Genomic DNA, 22,198 nt, shown 5'->3' on the forward strand with positions numbered 1-22,198 from the left:
AACCAAATGATCCCAATAATTTAGGAAGGCTAGTAAACGATACCCCCTCTGGTATGTTCTATAGACCCCTTTCCAGTACACTACACACTGACGACACTTAGATGCGCGCAACTCTTGGCGGCAGTAAGAAAGCCATCCCCATCTGGGCCCATTCAACATAGCCTCGATTTACGTTTCTATTACATCTAAACAAAATAACTTCTGGGGGTTCTCATACATTTACAATTATGTTTTGATTCTTCCTTGAACAGTCGCTAAGATTACATTTGGTTGTGATCGTTACCAAATAACTATTTTGGATGAAGCAGTTGTTTAGCTAGAATGCTAACGCTCATTGATATAGGCTGTAGCAAAAGCTAGCCAAAGAGTCATTTTACTGGTTGAAGTTGACGTGTTTTTTTTAAGTGTAATGCAGTTGATTTGCGATGATTACACAAACATTATATTAAGCAGGGCATTCATACAAGCCTTAAAATTAAATGTATAATCCAAAAGTAGTATGAAATGCACTCATAAGCAACATGTAAATAGAGCTTTTTTGTTGTTGCTGGTGTTCTATAAGATCTCCCCCCTTGTTCTGCCGCCTACTTGCGCACATCGATGTGCATAGCTATTAAGGAGCGAGATAGCTGCCAAAAGGTTGAACGTACGTATCGTTAAGAAAATCCATACCTAAATTGTTAGGATCGTATGCAAAGCCATGCGTGAAACATGAAACGTAAACGTTAAATTAGATCTCTAAATGTACAATGTGGCATCTGCAAAGGACATGAACAGAAATGTAGATAGTCGAAGTTAGCTAGTTAATCAAGCATCTCTAGCCCAGATGTTAGAGTTGCTTTGCCGGTTCCGGTTTCATTTCCAAAATAAAAGTCAAGAGCTTGTTTTAGAACTGCATTCAATAACAACATTATACCAGTAGATAGCGTAGTATAGGCTTGGGCCTTCAGCAAATTACTTGTGTGAGAATGATACTATAAAGATATAGAAGAGCCTTTTCTGGAATAACTGCCTGAGCCGCAAAATAGAAAGTAAATGTGATTTCAGTTAGGCCTATTACGATATCTAAATATACCATGCTGTTGTGTGTTATTTAATGGCCACAATAAAAAAAATAAAAGCATGGGGCTACTGTGGTGATCATGTAACCTAATGAATCACACTTTTTCCAGTATTTGGGAGCACGGACTGTTGGCGTTTTGACTGCTGCATTTGTGATTTCTACTCTGTATGGAGCCTAGTTATAGCCATTTGCGTTGTACAACCCCATCACACAGAGGCTATATCCATATCAATATATGAGAAAAAACGGAATATTGATTGAGTCTTGGCTATAACCTGTCCTGAGCGAAATAGCCAAGTGGTCAAGACTATCTATAGCCTCTTCTTATTGCCAGATCTGTTTTCCCTATCAGCCACTGCATGTGCTTCTTCAACTATTTTATTCAACATTTATTTAGAGGCTATATTTAGAGGCCTGTGAGCTAGGGTATCTTTAAGGGGAGTCCTATAATAAAAACAGATACAAAACACAAAAATAGTTCTAAAATTATTCTGCAAGAAACCAGTACCCAAAATAAGTCTAAATTGAAATGCCTACGAGTTGAAGGCTTATTTTTGGGGGGATAGGCCTAAATTAAACATTGAATTATTAAAGTGATAGGCTAAAGAACTTGAGAATTTTGATACACACATGGATTTCAATAAACAAATAGATAAGACTGTTCTATTCTTTTTGATTTAGTTCCTATTACAACTCAGACAAATGACTGAATAGATGACATACTGACTGACTGAACTGAACGAAGGATTAATTAAATGTTAAAATATGATGGAATGATGAGTTGGGTGCATTATGCATGTGTAACGGATGTGAAATGGCTAGCTAGTTAGCGGGTACGCGCTAGTAGCATTTCAATCAGTTACGTCACTTGCTCTGAGACATTAAGTAGGGTTGCCCCTTGCTCTGCAAGGGCCGCGGCTTTTGTGGAGCGATGGGTAACGACGCTTCGTGGGAATCAGTTGTTGATGTGTGCAGAGGGTCCCTGGTTCGCGCCCGTGTCGGGGCGAGGGGACGGTTTAAAGTTATACTGTTACATTGATGCTGTTGACCCGGATCACTGGTTGCTGCGGAAAAGGAGGAGGTTGAAAGGGGGGTGAGTGTAACGGATGTGAAATGGCTAGCTAGTTAGCGGGTACGCGCTAGTAGCATTTCAATCAGTTACGTCACTTGCTCTGAGACATTAAGTAGGGCTGCCCCTTGCTCTGCAAGGGCCGCGGCTTTTGTGGAGCGATGGGTAACGATGCTTCGTGGGCAACCGTTGTTGATGTGTGCAGAGGGTCCCTGGTTCGCGCCCGTGTCGAGGCGAGGGGACGACGTAAAGTTTTACTGTTACACATGATCTGCACTTTATTTGGCTAGTAGGGAAAGAGGCCTACATTAGGGTATAATGACTATAACTGCATGCCTCCAGAAGGGCATCTTCTGAGACTGAGGGGTGTTTTCTGAAGGCGCATTGTGCTGTGGTGTTGCATGGAGATCACAAGCTCTTCAACTGAGCAGCAGTGTTGTGATGAAGGGAATAGCCTATACACAGACTACCTAAAACCGCTGCAACAGAGTTCTTGTAAAGTGTTGCAATAAGCTTAAACTTGCGCTGGCAAACAAATCCATTACATTAGCTACATAAATGTGAAGTAAACTGAGGAGTAATAGAGAATGGAGACTTTTAATTTGAAAACGTGCAGGATACCTCTTTCAGGTTTCCCTGACTTCCTTTTGTTTATACTGTGTTATGCTTGTTCGGGTAGCACTCCTCACAGGCCGTTTGGTGTACGCTTTTCTTGTTGGTGAGATGAAACTGCCAAAATTCTGAAAGGTATTATTGTACATCAGAATTGCAACAAGATTTGTACAAGCCTAAAATGTTAGTGTCACGACTTCCGCCGAAGTAGGCTCCTCCTTGTTCGGGCGGCGTTCGGCGTCACCGGCTTTCCAGCCAACGCCGCTCCATTTCTCATTATTCCATCTGTTTTGTCTTGTTTCATACACACCTGGTTTTCATTCCATAATCAACTGCATGTATTTAGTCCTCTGTTCCCCTCCATGTCTTTGTGTAATTGTTTATTGTTGAGGGTGGTATTTGTTACGTATATTTTTCCAGGCGTTGCACTTTTGTTTTAGACCGTGTTTTGGAACTTGTTTGTTGTTATGTGTTGTAATATTATTACCGGTATTAAAGTGCGCCTGTTATATTTACTCCGCTCTCCTGCAGTTGACTTCGCCTCCAAACACCTCCCATAACAGTTAGTCCGTAATCGTAACATGTTGTTTGTATGTTCACAGAGGAAAGTTTATGTTTCATCTATGGCTATTCTTACAATCCTAACAATTTAGAATGGATTTTCTTACGATCCTTACGATACGTACGTTCAATAACAAGCGATGTCACAACGTACATTACAACATTGTTTTTAACATTTTATTTATAAAAGTAGAAAACAAAAACACACACAACAAAGTACCTCACAACATTGTGTATCTTACAACATTTGATAAAAAAAGTGAAGAATTTAGAAAACCACCCACAAACACCATGAAAGTAGGCTAACATTTGATTTATTTAAAAAAAAAGTGAAGAATAAAACACAAACATGTCTAGTGTGGATTTATCATGTTTCATCATTAACCAACTACAAAATATATTTACTTACAGACTGTATTTAAGTATAAAATAAACAGCAGGCCTATGTGTGTCAGCCATTCAGTCCACTATTCAGTACCCACAATGCCTATGGATAGAAACGGTCTCTGAACCACACAGATGTGTGTGAGACAGTATGGTAGTCACTCAAGTTCTCATAACCTTCAATTTTTTAAATAAGATAACAAAGTAAAAACGGTCAAGTGTTGACAGCTATGGTCTAAAACAAACATAACTGACCAGAGTGTTTGAAATACAGTACCATTAAAGTGATCATTACACTTTTATTTAATCCATTTTAGAATAGTTCCAACGGCTGAGCCTAATATAGTGTTTAAGAGGTCATACAAGAAGTTTGTAGTGAGTCATATGTTGATGAGGTAAATAATATTTGCTGGTCTTTGATGTGTAATGAGGAGCAACCAGAAGCTGCACTTGACACATTTATGAAATTGCTTATTCCAGTTACTAATAAGCACGTACCCATTAAGAAAATGACTGGAAAAACATATGTATTATGGCTTTACACCTCCTGCTATAATGTGGATAAAGAGTTACTTGTCTAACAGAACACAGAGGGTGTTCTTTAATGGAAGCCTCTCAAACATAATCCAGGTAGAATCAGGAATTCCCCGGGGTAGCTGTTTGAGTAAAGCCAGTGTGTCTATGTATGCGGATGACTCAACACTACACGTCAGCTACTACAGCGACTGAAATTACTGCCACACTTAACAAAGAGCTGCAGTTAGTTTCAGAATGGGTGGAAAGTCCTAAATATTTCCAAAACTAAAAGCATTGTATTTGGGACAAATCATTCACTAAACCCTAAACCTCAACTACATCTCGAAATGAATGATGTTTAAATGCACCAAGTTGAGGTGACTAAACTGCTAGGAGTAACCCTGGATTGTAAACTGTCATGGTCAAAACATATTGATACAACAGTAGCTAAGATCAGGAGAAGTCTGTCCATAATAAAGCACAGCTCTACCTTCTTAACAACACTATCAACAAGGCAGGTCCTACAGGCCCTAGTTTTGTCGCACCTGGACTACTGTTCAGTAGTGTGGTCAGGTGCCACAATTGTAGTTGGCTCAGAACAGGGCAGCACGGCTGGCCCTTAAAAATACACAGAGAGCTAACATTAATGGCATGCATGTAAATCTCTCATGGTTCAAAGTGGAGGAGAGATTGACTTCATCACTACTTGTTTTTGTAAGAAGTGTTGACAAGCTGAATGTACCAAGCTGTCTGTTTAAAATACTTGCACACAGCTCGGACACCCATGCATACCCCACAAGACATGCCACCAGAGGTCTCTTTTCGGCCCCCAAGTCCAAAACAGACTATGGGAGGTGCACAGTACTACATAGAGCCATGACTACATGGAACCCTATTCCACATTTGGTAATTGATACAAGCAGTAGAATCAGATGTTTTAAAAGCAGGTTAAAATACACCTTATGGAACAACGGGTCCTGTGAAGAGACACACAAAGGTACAGACACATGCATACATTGTGATATTGTTGTATGGTGGTATTACACATGTTGTATTGTAGAGATGTAGTAGTGTAATAATGTTATATGATGTAGTGTTTTATCTTTAGTTTTATATGTAATGTATGTGCTTCAATATGTTTGGACCCCAGGAAGAGTAGCAGCTAATGGGGATCCCTAAAAAATACAAATAACATACTGGAACAACAATGCAGCAATGCAAAAAATGCAACTCATTTGCATGTATGCAGTCACCATGACTACCACTCTACCAGGATGATCCAATAAGGTTGTACTAATACATTTAGAATGTACTGGAGATTGTTGTGGTCCTGAAAGACATTAACATCAATGATACTGATAAGAGTCAAATCATCTGTTGTAATAGTGTACTAACCTAAATGCTTTGTGGGTATTTACAGTTACATATTCTCCAGGGAGGACATTTGATGCTGAAAAACAATTCTATGTTTTCTAATCTATTTCTTAGATTAGAAAACATAGAAATACACCATACACCATGACAGCGCAATACACAAGGGGTGGAACAGTGGCAAAGGTACCCACAGAACAAACAGAATAATATTAGTCTGAGGAGAGATTAAATAGCATTAATACAACAAAAATAATTCTAAACACACCTTTAGTTTACAAAGTGAAACAGATGTATTTTTTCTACATAATAAGCAGGAGTAATATTCTTAGATCAGAATGACAGCAGCCTGTACTTCTATCCATGTCACTAAAGACTAACAGAAACAAAAGATAAATTTAACTAGAATGGCTTATCTTTTCTCCCCCAACCCACCAAGAGGTAACATGTAGATATACACATTTACTTTCAAAGCATACACACGAAACACACCATAGTAGCAATAAAAATAAAATATAAACTGAGGTACACTTGCGACATGTACTGAGAGTAATATTGCTTGTAAGCTTGTTGTACAGTAAGTACAAACAATGTTTACTTGAAATCATAAACCCTACTGTTAATTAGAATGTGTGTCTTACTGTTAGATTAGACCTGTGGATTTCAGGGTCATCATGTTGATGGTTGACTGTTGATAGTTCCTGTTCCTGTTCATTGGCTGTGGGAATTTGGCTAAAGATTGTTTTTGTAAGTTTGACTGTCAATGTCAAATGAATAAGGTATTTTCTCTTTTTCATCTGAACAGTAAATCTTACCTTCTCGTTGTATTTCTCCGTTTGCACCACCACCACAGTGCCACAGCAGCTCCACAGCACACACCAATGAAACACAGTGAACCCATCACTGCACCAATTACTGTTGGATTACATGTGAAAGATGACAACATGAGAATGGTACAATTCACAGATAATAGTGTCAGAGATTAGTTGTGGTCATTAGATGAATGACTTACCACTGATCCTGTCACCATCAGTGACCTCAGGTACATCTAGCACAGAACACACAGAGACAGTATTTCAGAATGACACCAGCATGCTGATTGTTACTGTAGGCATGTACAGAACCATTTCTCACCAGGAAATGAAGCTTGATTGCTAGCTGGAATAACCATGGATACGTTCTTGGTGACACCCCCAGAGAACAGTGACACCATGCAGCCAACACTGGTGTCTTTGTCAAGTAGACTGAATGCTGCCAGCGTGGAAGTTATGGTGACAGTGACAGTTCCATTGAGATGGGTGACATCAACCATGGTGGAATTTTCTAGAATTTCTGTGTCTTCCCAGGTTACTATAGGAGCAGGTCGTCCAGTAGCAGAACAGGACAGAGTGGTGTGACTGTTGTTGGTTTGTGTGATGAGGAGTGAGGGTCCATACAGCTCTATAGGACAACAACAGACACAGTTCGCAGTGAGACCACAATGATTCCATTGAAATTATTTACTAAATGATTCCATTTAAATTATTTACTAAATGATCACATTTTGATAAATGGTTTCAAGACATTGGAAATATGATCTGATAAAATGGCTGCCTGAAGTTCTGAAGAAGTTGTTCTGGGTCAATCATTTACAGTACATTATGTTATCAGATTTTACCATTTACTTTGAGACAGGTTGTTCCACTGATAGGTCCATCTGGAAAGGTGTTAAACAGACACTTGTAGCAGGACTCGTCTCCTCTTGACACTCCTCTGATGACGATAGAGCAGTTCTGCAGTCCCACGTATTCAAACTCCACTTTCCCCTTAAAAGGTGGGTTGACATGGGAACCGCGTTGGCTGTAGGTGGCCACATTTTCATTCGCCTCAGTTGTCACTTTTTGCCAGGTGACTTGCCGCACGTTTTTGAGTGTCATGAGCTCACAGGTTAAGACTGCATCTTCTCCCAGGGTTGCTGTGACAACCTGCTGTGTTCTCACCAGCTGAGAGAGCCCTGCATGAAGACAGTTACACACTACTTAGTACTTACTACATTACAAACTCTCACACACACCCACAGTTGGTAGAGCGTGGTAGTGTTGTGAGTTTGATTCCCATATTATAAAAAAAATGTAAGTCGCTTGGAGAAAAGCGTCAGTTAAAAGCCATTTTTTAAAATATAGATTTATAGATTTTATCGCACAGGGCTTTGCCTTTTTCTGTTTTTGACTATTTATGTTAATACAATGTGCAGGAGGGCCAAAATGCCAAGCGTATGACTTTGAGGCAATTTGTGTTGCGTAGTGTATTGTAGTGTTATTTTGTGTTGCGATGCGTATCGCTGTGTTATGCAACTGTTTGAATAAAGAATAGGGAAACAGAATGAAACATGTTTGTGTGACGTCATCATGAAATGTGCAGAAATTTTCCCTTTACTGAAAGCAGACAATAACCACTTTATTATGAGGCATTTCATCACTTCACCTAAAGCAGTTAAAGATGACTTTATACTGCAGCCATACTCAACTGGCGGACCACGGTCCGGAACCACACCTAGAACAGGGTCAATACGGACCGCGGTCCGGATCCACACCTAGAACAGGGTCAATACGGACCTCCGTCCGGATCCACACCTAGAACAGGGTCAATACGGACCGCGGTCCGGATCCACACCTAGAACAGGGTCAATACGGACCGCGGTCCGGAACCTGCTTTTATTTATAATTGTATAACCATCTGGAATGTCCCGCGAAACACACACACTCCCAGAGCACTGGTTCGCTCTTTATACACAAATAGCATATGAGTCCACCCCATATGCAAATAAGCATACTTCCCCTATTCTTCCTGCCATCATTATCTTTTTAGTTCAGGCTTCCTGCTTGTTCACGCATACTAACGCCCATCATCTGCTTTCAGTTAAATTATAATAGTGGTCAGACCCTCTATCCTTAGGGTATCCAATTGCTATCCACATAGGCGTCTATGTGTCTGGTCAGTTTCACTTAAATGGAATCAGCAGACTATGTGTTTCTTGTTCATTAGTGTCCAGTTACTTTAGGCATATTTCTCTGGTATGTATGTTTTTTTTTTGTGGAATGGGTAGACTATAAATCTAGTGTGTCAAAGCGCCTAGTAGGCGCCCGTATGTCTGGTCAGTCTGTCAGCATAATGGAGAATCTACAAGGGTCAGAGGGTCAGAACGTCCCTTAGTAGATTTCCATTACCACGGTCTCATGATCTATGTTAACATGTGGTTCGTTACTTTAATGTTCAGCTATCTTTTATCTTTATATGTTATCCATGTATCTTATGTTACTACTACACTACTACACCATCTGCTAATCTTTGGTTTCCTGTATTTACCAGAATGGCAAATGCACTCACATCTGCCTTCTTCTACTATTTTCTAGTATACTCCTATCTATTGTTTAATAGTGTGATATCTACCTACATATGTCAATTACTCCTACACACACCATGAGAAAGATGATGTACTGCTCATTGGCAAAAACAACGTTGAAAATGCATCACACTGATGTTCATTATAATGCTGTATGATCCTTGAGGACAAAGTGACCAGCAGTTATGAAGCACTATGTTGCTGTACATTATTAGTCATTACAGTTATACTTATAATGCATTAGGAGTATTGGTATACTGAATTATGAGACTTAATGATAATTTATTTGTGTCTATAACACATGTGACTATGATTATACTGCATTATTAACAGATTATGAGTACATGTATAATTAAGCAATAAGGCCCGAGGGGCTGTGGTATATGGCCAATATACCACAGCTAAGGGATGTTCTTAAGCATGATGCAACGCGGAGTGCCTGGATACAGCTCTTAGCCGTGGTATATTGGCCATATACCACAAACACCCGAGGTGCCTTATTGCTATTATAAACTGGTTACCAACGTAATTATTGTAGTAAAAATAAATGTTGTCATACCCGTGGTATACGGTTTGATATAACAGGGCTGTCAGCCAATCAGCATTCAGGGCTCGAACCACCCCATTTATACTGCTGTATAATGCACTATGCATATGGGCTTTATAGAAAGTGTTACCAAATATACACCATGTATTGTGATGTAGTACTCAGAAGGGTCAGAAGGAGGAGTACATTTACACTCATTGGCCAGTTTATTAGGAACGTACATCTAGTATCAGGTTGGACATCCTTTCACCTCTAGAACAGCCTTTACTTGAGATATTGCTCTTTGCTAAGAAGCCATTTTTGTATATTTTTGACCATTTTCATTTATAACCATCACAGTAAGCTACATCATTGTTACCCAGAAATTGTTTGGCATTGAGATATAAAACGCTGCATTGGACCTTTAACAGAAATCTAGTCTAGTTGGGAGGAAGTTATGAATGGAGGGGCTTTTAAACTGACTGCAGTATGGATAAGTAACTGACTGCAGTATGGGTTAGTAACTAACTGCAGTATGGGTTAGTAACTGACTGCAGTATGGGCTAGTAACTGACTGCAGTATGGGTAATTAACTGACTGCAGTATGGGTTAGTAACTGACTGCAGTATGGGTTAGTAACTGACTGCAGTATGGGCTAGTAACTGACTGCAGTATGGGCTAGTAACTGACTGCAGTATGGGTAAGTAACTGACTGCAGTATGGGTTAGTAACTGACTGCAGTATGGGTTAGTAACTGACTGCAGTATGGGTTAGTAACTGACTGCAGTATGGGTAAGTAACTGACTGCAGTATGGGTTAGTAACTGACTGCAGTATGGGTAAGTAACTGACTGCAGTATGTGTAAGTAACTGACTGCAGTATGGGTTAGTAACTGACTGCAGTATGGGTTAGTAACTGACTGCAGTATGGGTAATTAACTGACTGCAGTATGGGTTAGTAACTGACTGCAGTATGGGTTAGTAACTGACTGCAGTATGGCTAAGTAACTGACTGCAGTATGGGTTAGTAACTGACTGCAGTATGGGTTAGTAACTGACTGCAGTATGGGTTCATGTGTTGAATTATTAAAGTAACATCAACTACAGAATGTGTGGACATCAGTGAATATAAGGAACTATGGCTACAGATTAAACCTCTTTGTTCACTGATTAAATCATAGTGAAAGTCACTGTAAACTACACAGTTTATACAGTGACTTTCACTACCCTATACAGTTTATACAGTGACTCACTACATTCATCATTTCATTTATCTGTATAGTGGAAGATAAATTAAATGATGAATGCAGTGTATCGAAATAAATAGGTTTGAACGCACCTCATTTCATAAAGAAAAGCAACAGTGTCAGCAATACTGTGTCAATTAAAATAAAATGCTGACAAATGCACTAAGTCATGTATAAAACTGATATAACTCACCTTTAGGGAGGACTATTAGCTGAATAAACAGGTAGTTGTGGAGCGTAGGAGCCATGGTGAAAATGTTAGTTTTCTTTTTTGAATTTCCCGCCTGGTTTGAATTTCCCTCCTGGTTTGAATGGACCTATCACCTTTTGAGCAGAAGCCCCTCCCCCTACACTAAAGTGAAAGTAAACTCAAGTTGAACTCTTCTTAAAACAGATAGGACTTGACATATTACACACATAGCCAAGGGAGCCTGGTGTAGCGCTATAACAACCTAGCCCTGGTTGTGATGTTACTGTTAACAGAGCTATAACAACCTAGTCCTGATTGTGATGTTACTGTTAACAGAGCTATAACAACCTAGTCCTGATTGTGAAGTTACTGTAAACAGAGCTATAACAACCTAGTCCTGATTTTAAATGGTGATGTTACTGTAAAACAAGGTGACAATAGGTGATTTTTTAAGAACAGCATATAGTTTTATAGCAAACAGGAGGGAACACAATACATTTAAAGAATGCTTTTGAATCTTAAACAATATAAAACATTGAACAGATCAAGTGAGAATAATAGCCTGATTTATAAACAGTGTCAAATCAAATGGGGTCAAACACAACAAGCAACATCCACGATCAGAATAAATACAATCAGGAACTAAACCTTGACATACCGTACCTTGTTCAATAGATTTAAGTGTATCAAACAATCAATCAAAGTGCAAAACATTGTTATCATCACCATTATATTTTCAGTGCTCAAATACATTCATACATTGTATTGATATAACAAAGAAGGTAAAACATCCATGTATCTGTATTACTATAGGTACAGTATGTAATAATAACAGCATAAACCTCACACTGACAAGTGCTATCATATTTAAATGGATTCAAGTTAAAATAAATAGAAGGATATTCTCCCCTGTCTTCTTCCTGGTGTGTCATAAAGTCAACTGTAGGTGGTGCTGTGTTCTAATAGATTATATTTCCTCACTGACAAACCTCATCTCTCACAACTAAAGTGCAATTTCAAAACGAAAAAAACAGTATTAGCGACATTATGTAATGTATGGTGCAGGTGTAAATTAGCTTACATATGACTGGAAAATAAATATGACTGACAACTCAAAAAGGTTCAATATATCTAGTACACATTGCATCTACCTGTCTGACTGTCTCATTAGAAATGTTTGTCATAACCACATCCTTCTAAATGTAGGAGCTGGGATAATAAAGAATACTAATAATGAACAGGAAGGCCTGCACACTGTTCATACTCCCACGACTCTCAGACAGTCTCATCCTCATTCATGAATAGTAGTACTGTATCTTGCTAGTCACCATGCATTTAATATGATCTTTGTCATACAATTAGAATATACTGTAATATTCTAAAGATGGATCAGTAGTCTGGTTGAGACATTTTAAACATGTTAGTGGATCTCATGTCTTGAGGAACTGGGCTTTAATTACCAACAGCCTCCGATGCTCAATTAAAAACCTCTGTCAGCTAAAGTACATAAGTATAGCAATCAACACAGATGAACATTTACACACTTTCCCCAAAAGCGTCCTGCTCGTCTGCTGTGGTTGCTGCTTGCCTGTAACCTGCCAGATAGAACGTGAAGGTTAGACTTTAACAATAGGTAGTAAAGACATACAGCGCATTCGGAAAGTATTCAGACCCCTTGACTTTTTCCACATTTTGTTACAGCCTTATTCTGAAGGAAAAAGGAAACAGCACACTGTTCTTGATAGTATCACTGATATTTAATAAGCTTTATGTATCAACCTCACGGCCTTCGTCAGAGCTTTTTAAAGGCCGTGAGGCCGATACGTAAAGCTTATTAAATATCAGTGATACTATCAAGAACAGTGTGCGGTTTCCTTTTTCCTTCATCTTGTTCAACTGTTGCCATGCACCTGCAAATAAGATTGCTCAGATGTGCGCGTGCCTTTTGAATTTTGTGTTACAGCCTTGTTCTAAAATGGATTAAAATGTTTCCCCCCCCTCAATCTACACACAATACCCCATAATGACAAAGCAAAAAACTGTTTTTTAGAAATGTATATACACACACACACTTTTTTTTTTTTTAAGTATTCAGACCCTTTACTCAGTACTTTTGGCAGCGATTTTTGGCAGATTTTTGGCAGTGATTACAGCCTCAAGTCTTCTTGGGTATGATGTTGCAAGCTTGGCACACCTGTATTTGGGGAGTTTCTTCCATTTTTCTCTGCAGATCCTCTCAAGCTCTGTCAGGTTGGATGGGGAGCGTCACTGCACAGCTATTTCCAGGTCTCTCCAGAGAATTTCGACCTGGTTCAAGTCCGGGCTCTGGCTGGGCCACTCAAGGACAGTCAGAGACTTGTCCCGAAGCCACTCCTGCGTTGTCTTGGCTGTGTGCGTAGGGTTGTTGTGCTGTTGAAAGGTGAACCTTCACCCCAGTCTGAGGTCTTGAGCATTCTGGAACAGGTTTTCATCAAGGATCTCTCTGTACATTTGTCCATTCATCTTTCCCTCGATCCTGACTAGTCTCCCAGTCCCTGCCGCTGGAAAATGCTTGGCATTCAGGCCAAATAGTTCAATCTTGGTTTCATCAGACCAGAGAATGTTGTTTCTCATGGTCTGTGAGTCCTTTATGTGCCTTTTGTCAAACTCCAAGCGGACTGTCATGTGTCTTACTGAGGAGTGGCTTCCGTCTGGCCACTCTAACATAAAGGCCTGATTGGTGGAGTGCTGCAGAGATGGTTGTCCTTCTGGAAGGTTCTCCCAATTCCACAACTCTGGAGCTCTGTCAGAGTGACCAATGGGTTCTTGGTCACCTCCCTGACCAAGGCCCTTCTCCCCCAAATGCTCAGTTTGGCCGGGCGGTCAGCTCTAGGAAGAGTTTTGATGGTTCCAAACTTCTTCAATTTAAGAATGATGGAGGCCACTGTGTTCTTGGGGACCTTCAATGCTGCAGACATTTTTTGCTACCCTTCACCAGATCTGTTCTTCAACACAATCCTGTCTCGGAGCTCTACGGACAATTCCTTCGACCTTATGGCTTGGTTTTTGCTCTGACATGCACTGTCAACTGTGGGACCTTATATAAACAGGTGTGTGCATTTCCAAATAATTTCCAATCAATTGAATTTACCACAGGTGGGCTCCAATCAAGTTGTAGAAAGATCTAAAGTATGATTAATGGAAACAGGATGCACCGGAGCTCAATTTCAAGTCTCATAGCAAAGGGTCTGAATACTTATGTAAATAAGGTATTTCAGTTCTTTTATATTTAATACATTTGCAAATATTTCTAAAAACCTGTTTTCGCTTTGTCATTATGGGGTATTGATGAGGGGGAAAAAACAATGTAATCCATTTTAGAATAAGGCTGTAACGTAACAAAATGTGGAAAAACGGAAGGGGTCTGAATACTTTCCAAATGCACTGGACACTTTATCAGTAACCCTTCTAGAGCTCTAAGACATGACTTGCCCACAGCTGATGCTTCACACAGTTTATCTCATAAAGCCAGTGACATATATATATATATATATATATATATATATATATATATATATATATATATATATATATAGAGAGAGAGAGAGAGAGAGAGAGAGATATACTATGGTTCTGATTATAGACATTCCCTCAATTGGTCTTTCTAAGGTGTCATTACATCATATCTAGCCTCTCGTGACTGTTAATCAAACAAGACTGACAAAAGTGACATCATCAGATAATCTTGTGCTGACTCACCTTTTTTCTTTTGAAGCATGACACCGCAGATGACTAAAATGGAAACGATTAGGAATACTGGAATGCCAACCGCCCACGTGGATGTCCTCTTGTCATCTGGAAGGTGAAACATTATTTATTTTTTAACTAGGCAAGTCAGTTAAGAACAAATTCTTATTTACAATGACGGCCTAGGAACAGTGGGTTAACTGCCTTGTTCAGGGGCAGAACGACCAATTTTGACCTTGTCAGCTCAGGGATTCGATCTGGCTACTTTTCGGATACAGTCACAACGCTCTAACCACTAGGCTACCTGCCTCCCCTATGAAATTGCAGTGATCATGCGTTTGGAGAGATCCATTTCTTAAGAAGAGAAAGCTGGGAATTGTACCTCCTCTTTCCAAAGAAGTCTATTTGAATAGCATGTTGATATGGATTTCCCCCTTATCATCCTTCATTTAGCTTCCCTGAGGGGCAGGAAACTACCCAGAACTCAAAAAAACACCTGACTCTACAGGGAGTGACTCATGATTCTTTACCACAGTAGTCAACATGAACCTTAACTGGTGAGATTAGATAACAGCACTACTAGCATCACAACATTAGGCTCTTGCAACCAGCCTGAAATCGCTGCCTTCTGTTTTCAGGAAACAGAATGTCACGCTATTGCACGATGACGCTGGTCACAAGGCTATCACAACATGCCCCTGGAGATGATGTAGCCTGATAAATAGAACGTCAAATTCATGTATCCAAATGTAAATGTTTATTATTAATATCATGAATTTGGCATGCTGTTTATAGAGCTAGGGATGATGTTTTCTCAATGTTGTTTTCAGGTTGAACCATTCTGACACGCTAAAAGAGTATGGTTTAGAAGTATATAATACGTCAACATCACGTACCCTCTTCAACCTCCCTCTCTCCAGGGAGAATAGGAAGCAGGACCCGCTCGTGTCTCTGTGTCCTCATCCCATTGTTTACGATACAGTCCACGTATCCCCCTGAGCCTGGCAACAGTTGGAGGGTGATGTTGCTATTGGCTGTGACAGTTTGGTCTTTGTTAATGACAGTCCAGTTGTTAGGTGTCTTTATGAGTGCTGCTGCAGAAATGTTCCATTGGATCCAAGGTGCTGGTTTACCTGTGGCAGAGCAGCTGACCACAACTTCCATGTCTGCTTTAGGTTCAGTGCTGGGGACTTTTTGCATTGTGGCTCTCACTTCAGATACACCTTTGAATAGATGAAACAGGGAATATTAGCTAATATTGATTTTATTTATTTTACAAAGCAGGTCAATTAAGAATACATTATTATTTACATTGACAGCCAAAGGAATCCTGTGGCGCAGGGGGCGGGGATTAAAAGGACAAGACGGACAACAGAAATCTGAGAAGTCTTAATTCCATTTCATATTTTGGTTAAAAAGTCATAACAAACCCTTGGCCCATTCTGTATGATTCAGAAATCATGCCTTAGCAAAGGTCCCACTGTAAGACTTTTCTGTAAATTCAACAGTAAAACACTGTAGGATGCATAGTATAATACCATACATGTGTTTTACAGCATTCATGCTGTAGATTTTACCCATAATGCAGTGCAATGCTGAAAAATACTGTTATTAACTGTAATTTGGAAGCCTCCTGTAAAAATTACTCTAATATACTGTTTCTTTACAGTAATAGTTTATGCCTACTGTAGATTCAAATTATCAGTTTCAGGCGCCAACCTCATGCTGTCGGGTGAGACACATGAAGCTCACACTATTTTAGTAAATATATTTTTGAAGCGGCTGTGAAGTGGAATAATATTTTCAGTACCTTGCCTTGTTTATAAGCATATGTATTGCTAGCCAATCTTGAATTATTGCATGTTTCTTTAGCTAACCTAGCTAGATAGCGGGCTAACGTTTGCTAGCTAGCTAGCTCAAGTTGACAAAAGCCATTTCGGTCTGCTCTAAATTGCTCGTAGATATCTAGCTGTGCGACCTAGAAAACAGAGAATATTGTAATTATAGGCTGTATCGCAGCCTCTGAGTGCCATAGAGAATACACTAAGCGCAGATTCGTGACCTTCATTACTACAGAGAAAATTGCTTGTTTCTAGCAGTTCAAAAGATGATTGACAGGCCGCATTGAACACATAAACTGCGTTGTGGGCCGTACTTGCGAGCCGCAAAAGCTGACGTGAGTAACCAGTGCACCATATTGTACCGAGGTGCTTGCCGACCTAAGGTGCAGTGCAACTGGTCAGCTGTAGCCTAGCAGTGTCGTCGGTGGAAACTAGTAACGTGGCAAATTTTCCCCTCCCAGGTTAATACAGTATTTCAAGTAGGATAGCAGCCAACACAAGAAATAACTAATATTGGTAGCAATCTAGATGTCACCGTGATTTATTCTACTCAATGGGGAGAACATAAATAACAAAAACACCAGGACAGAGGGCTACCTCCTTAGCTGTCACAACCATGTGTGATTCGGTTCACTTGGCTCTTATCTGCGTGACATAACTCATCGTTTTGTAGGCCAGGATTGCCCATATTGTCTCTCCCGCTAACCATTTGTTTAATTTAAAAAAAACATTGTTCCATAATGTTACAGTATTAGCTAAGCCTGTTCACTTCACCAGTAGTTCATAAACATTTGGTGGCACAGTTATAAATAAAAAAATGTTGTGAGTCTGGTAAAATACCATTGCCATTTTCATTGTTTTATTTAACTTAGTCCTGCATGTTGGAGCTCGGAACTCTGAATCGGAAAATCCAGGATTGCACCCAGTCCCAATTTGAACTCCGTCTCCCTCTCTCTCTCTTTGGCTTTCTCTCCCCCACAAACCACACGCATTTCAACAGCCCAGACACAAGAGGTATGTGGCAGGGTCTACAGTCAATCACGGATTACAAAAAGAAAACCAGCCCCGTCGCGGACCAGGATGTCTTGCTCCCAGACAGACTAAATAACTTTTTTGCTCGCTTTGAGGACAATACAGTGCCACTGACACGGCCCGCTACCAAAACCTGCTCCTTCACTGCAGCCTTCACTGCAGCCGAGGTGAGTAAAACATTTAAACGTGTTAACCCTCGCAATGCTGCAGGCCCAGACGGCATTCCCAGCCGCGTCCTCAGAGCATGCGCAGACCAGCTGGCTGGTGTGTTTACGGACATATTCAATCAATCCTTATCCCAGTCTGCTGACCATATCATCTCCACCCTACCTGATACCCTAGACCCACTCCAATTTGCTTACCGACCCAATAGGTCCACAGACGACGCAATCGCAACCACACTGCACACTGCCCTAACCCATCTGGACAAGAGGAATACCTATGTGAGAATGCTGTTCATCAACTACAGCTCAGCATTTAACACCATAGTACCCTCCAAACTCGTCATCAAGCTCGAGACCCTGGGTCTCGACCCCGCCCTGTGAAACTGGGTACTGGACTTCCTGACGGCCGACCCCAGGTGGTGAGGGTAGGTAACAACATCTCCACCCCGCTGATCCTCAACACTGGGGCCCCACAAGGGTGCGTTCTGAGCCCTCTCCTGTACTCCCTGTTCACCCACGACTGCGTGGCCATGCACGCCTCCAACTCAATCATCAAGTTTGCGGACGACACTACAGTGGTAGGCTTGATTACCAACAACGACGAGACGGCCTACAGGGAGGAGGTGAGGGCACTCGGAGTGTGGTGTCAGGAAAATAACCTCAAACTCAACGTCAACAAAACAAAGGAAATGATTGTGGACTTCAGGAAACAGCAGAGGGAGCACCCCCCTATCCACACCGACGGGACAGTAGTGGAGAGGGTAGTAAGTTTTAAGTTCCTCGGCGTACACATCACGGACAAACTGAATTGGTCCACCCACACAGACAGCGTTGTGAAAAAGGGGCAGCAGTGCCTCTTCAATCTCAGGAGGCTGAAGAAATTCGGCTTGTCACCAAAAGCACTCACAAACTTCTACAGATGCACAATCGAGAGCATCCTGTCGGGCTGTATCACCGCCTGGTACGGCAACTGCTCTGCCCACAACCGTAAGGCTGGGGGTAGGTCTGCATCACCGGGGGAAAACTACCTGCCCTCCAGGACACCTACAACACCCGATGTCACAGGAAGACCATAAAGATCATCAAGGACAACAACCACCTGAGGCACTGCCTGTTCACCCCGCTATCATCCAGAAGGCGAGGTCAGTCTCGGTCACTGCATCAAAGCAGGGACCGAGAGACTGCAAAACAGCTTCTATCTCAAGGCCATCAGACTGTTAAACAGCCACCACTAACATTTAGTGGCTGCTGCCAACATACTGACTCAACTGCAGCCACTTTAATAATGGGAATTGATGGAAATTTATGTAAAAATATATCACTAGCCACTTTAAACAATGCCACTTAATATAATGTTTACATACCCTACATTACTCATCTCATATGTATATACTGTACTCTAAATCATCTACTGCATCTTGCCATCTTTATGTAATACATGTATCACTAGCCACTTTAAACTATTCCACTTTATGTTTATATACCCTACATTACTCATCTCATATGTATATACTGTACTCTATACCATCTACTTGCCTATGCCGTTCTGTACCATCACTCATTCATATATCTTTATGTACATCTTTATGTACATATTCTTTATCCCTTTACACTTGTGTGTATAAGGTAGTAGTTGTGGAATTGTTAGGTTAGATTACTCGTTGATTATTACTGCATTGTCGGAACTAGAAGCACAAGCATTTCGCTACACTCGCATTAACATCTGCTAACCATGTGTATGTGACAAATACATTTTTTATTTGATTTTATTTGATTTATAGTTTTTACCTTAGTGCAATGATTCTCTTATTTGGTTACATATGTGTTAACTTCTTGTTACTTCTTTTGTCAATTTTGTTGTTAATACGTTTTCAATGTTGTTACCAATTTCAATAAATGTATTGTATGTACAAATGTGTTGTTTTTCTTAAATGTAGATTTCAGGTAGAATTTCGCTGTAAATTTGCAGCATTATCCTGGCACCAGAGTTGGCATCTTAATACTGTAACTTTGCTTTACAGTACCATTTTCCTTACTGTAAAACATTACAGCATCCTTTTACATTTACTGCAAGGATGCTGTAATATGTCTTTATTGTAAGGAAAATAGTACTGTAAAACATATTACAACATCTCTGCTGTAAAGCAAAAATACAGTATTAAGCAGGCCACTGGGGTGCCAGTGTAATGCTTAATTTTACAGGGGAACGTTTTACAGTGATACTATAAAGGTTGACTAAAGGATTATGGTATTTGGCAAAGGACCAGATGCAAGGGCCTTTAGGCTTCGTTTACACAGGCAGCCCAAATCTTATATTTTTCCACTAATTGGTATTATGACCAATCAGATCAGCTCCTTTGCCAATAATTGGACAACATTTCAGAATTGGGCTGCATGTGTAAACAAAGCCTAACATTACCCTCTATTTTATGATTTTGCTCATAAATTAGTTGTGAAGCATATATTTATTGTTACGACTTTATGAATACTGTATTAGACTGTTTCCCCAAACGGATTCTCTCCAAGAATACCCCCAGAGACTTTTTAGGGTCCTATACTACCAGCACATCTGATTCAACTAGGCCTAATTAAGGGCTGGATAATTCGTTCAGCAGTTAATTGGTTAATTAATTAGTAACTGTAAATTAGTTAATTCGTCAATTCATTTGTTGACTAACCTTGAACGGTAAGACAAGTCTGCTTGCGTATTGAACCACTCGGGTAAACATTGAAGGAACAAATATAGCAGGCGTCGTCCGACCATGTTACATTCTTCACGGTAATGGACGTCGAGTTGAGAGATGCCTCCGTGAAAACCACCTTGCCTCGGTGCGGGTCTATGATTTGAGCGCCAAACCGCTTGCTGTAGGTGGCCAGATTCTCCACCGAGTCGTCTTTGAACAGCCTCTGCCAGGTGACTTGCAGCACACCTGTCGGGTCTGCAAGGGAGCAGGTATATGATGCGTCGGCATTGAAGTCAACCCTGGTGTCTCCTCTAGCTACGACGTTGACAGAGACAGCTAGAAATGGAAGGAATGTTAACAGGTAAATAAAAAAAGTTTAGCCTTACAAAAAAATCAATGACCTGTCAAACGTGGGAAATGTTCCTTTATCTTATACGACCAGAATCAACTGGTCAGATCCATGAAAAATAACATACCTTCAGACAGCACGCATAAGATAATTAGGTAAGTGTTCATTCTCAGCTGCTGGATGTTGACAGAATCATGTTTCTGGCATTGGACCTTTTAAATATGGAGTGAAAGTGAAAGTTGGTGGCTGCGGTTGGGCGTTAGTAACATTAAAGTGACCCCATGTTTCCTGTAGCCAACGTGACATACTGTAGAATAAACATCGATAATGAAGTTGTCACGGAACTAGAATGAGTTCGTGATTCTATTTCTATGGAAGAAACGAGGTTGTTCTAGTTTTTCTGTGTGGCTCACAATAAGCTTAATGTCATACTGCAGCTGCACTAAAAATAACCAGAAATGTGAAAAATACTGTATGTCTTTGCAGTTGATATACAGGGCCCCCGCGTGTAGATTTGGGCATTTGCGGGTAAAGATGTCTATTTCAACAGCCACGTTGACGAGTGGTCATGGCTCCACCGTGCGAGCATTTCACTCGCATTTGTGAATTTAAAAAAAAGTCAAGTATGATCACATGTATAGTTAAATAAATGCTGCAGCAGCTGTTTTCATAGTATTTCTGCCGTTTCTCAATCTCAAAGGCACAAACACTACTCGAGTCACGTTACCACGGTAATCACCCGCCCTTTAAAGGGGCAGGGGAATTTTGTGTCATGATATTTTGGTTATAAATCGAAGGTCACAAAAAAATTAATTAAACAATATACCACATTACTTCTTACGAGTAAAACATTACAAAGCATGCACATACGTTTTTGTGTGTGTGTATTATTTTCGCAAAAAACACATTTTGTTTTGTAAAAATCTGAGTAGCTGGTAGATTTTGGTTGAACAAAAAGTACATGTTATGCCCTGTTGACATAACATGGTTCAATGGCACTGTGTATTTTCCACTTGAAGGCAACCACATCAAAGGCATTATTAAGGCTACTGTAACCACAGCTAGTTCCAAAGCAAGGCTGTGTTGTTCCAGGTAAAATAGAACAATATAGTCTCCTAAATACCAGATTAATAGTCTTCTTAATATGTATGAGTGATGAAACATTTTTTTTAAAACAAGAAGAACAAAGCATAAACTGAAGTCAATCTACATACAAAAAGTTTTGTACTGCGGGGAAATAGTGACTCCATGTTGTTGGGAAGAGGGTGAGGATTTTACTGTATGATGTAATGACTAGTAAATAGTTTCAAGGTAATTACTTATGTGTGTCATTGGAATTGACAGATTTGTCACTCAATGCTTGTCATTTGGATTTGCTGTTGTGGGGTGCAACCAGCAGTTTGTATGATTCTGTATGTAAATCTGAAACCTCCGTTGAGTATGATCCTTTACGTTCGTTAGGTATGTATTCATTTGTGGATA

General features: G+C 40.2%; 3 protein-coding genes across 3 annotated transcripts in view; 1 reads left to right on the forward strand and 2 right to left on the reverse strand.

Moving 5' to 3' along the window:
• The window catches only part of LOC129840462 (zinc finger protein 658B-like), a 73,520-nt gene that overhangs the window by 40,352 nt on the left and 10,970 nt on the right, over window positions 1-22,198 (forward strand). The gene's annotated exons all lie outside the window — the stretch shown is intronic.
• Window positions 3,515-11,018, reverse strand: LOC129840464 (OX-2 membrane glycoprotein-like). Its single transcript, XM_055908363.1, has 6 exons — window positions 10,924-11,018; window positions 7,234-7,569; window positions 6,711-7,016; window positions 6,589-6,624; window positions 6,392-6,491; window positions 3,515-6,308 (listed from the first exon to the last, which is right to left on the reverse strand). Exons 1-6 carry the CDS (start codon window positions 10,976-10,978, stop codon window positions 6,200-6,202), a joined length of 942 nt encoding a protein of 313 aa, XP_055764338.1. The 5' UTR covers window positions 10,979-11,018; the 3' UTR covers window positions 3,515-6,199.
• Window positions 11,467-21,077, reverse strand: LOC129840465 (OX-2 membrane glycoprotein-like). Its single transcript, XM_055908364.1, has 5 exons — window positions 20,844-21,077; window positions 20,362-20,703; window positions 15,543-15,869; window positions 14,659-14,754; window positions 11,467-12,515 (listed from the first exon to the last, which is right to left on the reverse strand). The coding sequence occupies exons 1-5, from the start codon at window positions 20,881-20,883 to the stop codon at window positions 12,457-12,459; spliced, it is 864 nt and encodes a 287-aa protein (XP_055764339.1). The 5' UTR covers window positions 20,884-21,077; the 3' UTR covers window positions 11,467-12,456.

This window comes from Salvelinus fontinalis, chromosome 41, assembly GCF_029448725.1.
Source record: "Salvelinus fontinalis isolate EN_2023a chromosome 41, ASM2944872v1, whole genome shotgun sequence".
NCBI classification, from domain to species: Eukaryota; Metazoa; Chordata; class Actinopteri; order Salmoniformes; family Salmonidae; genus Salvelinus; species Salvelinus fontinalis.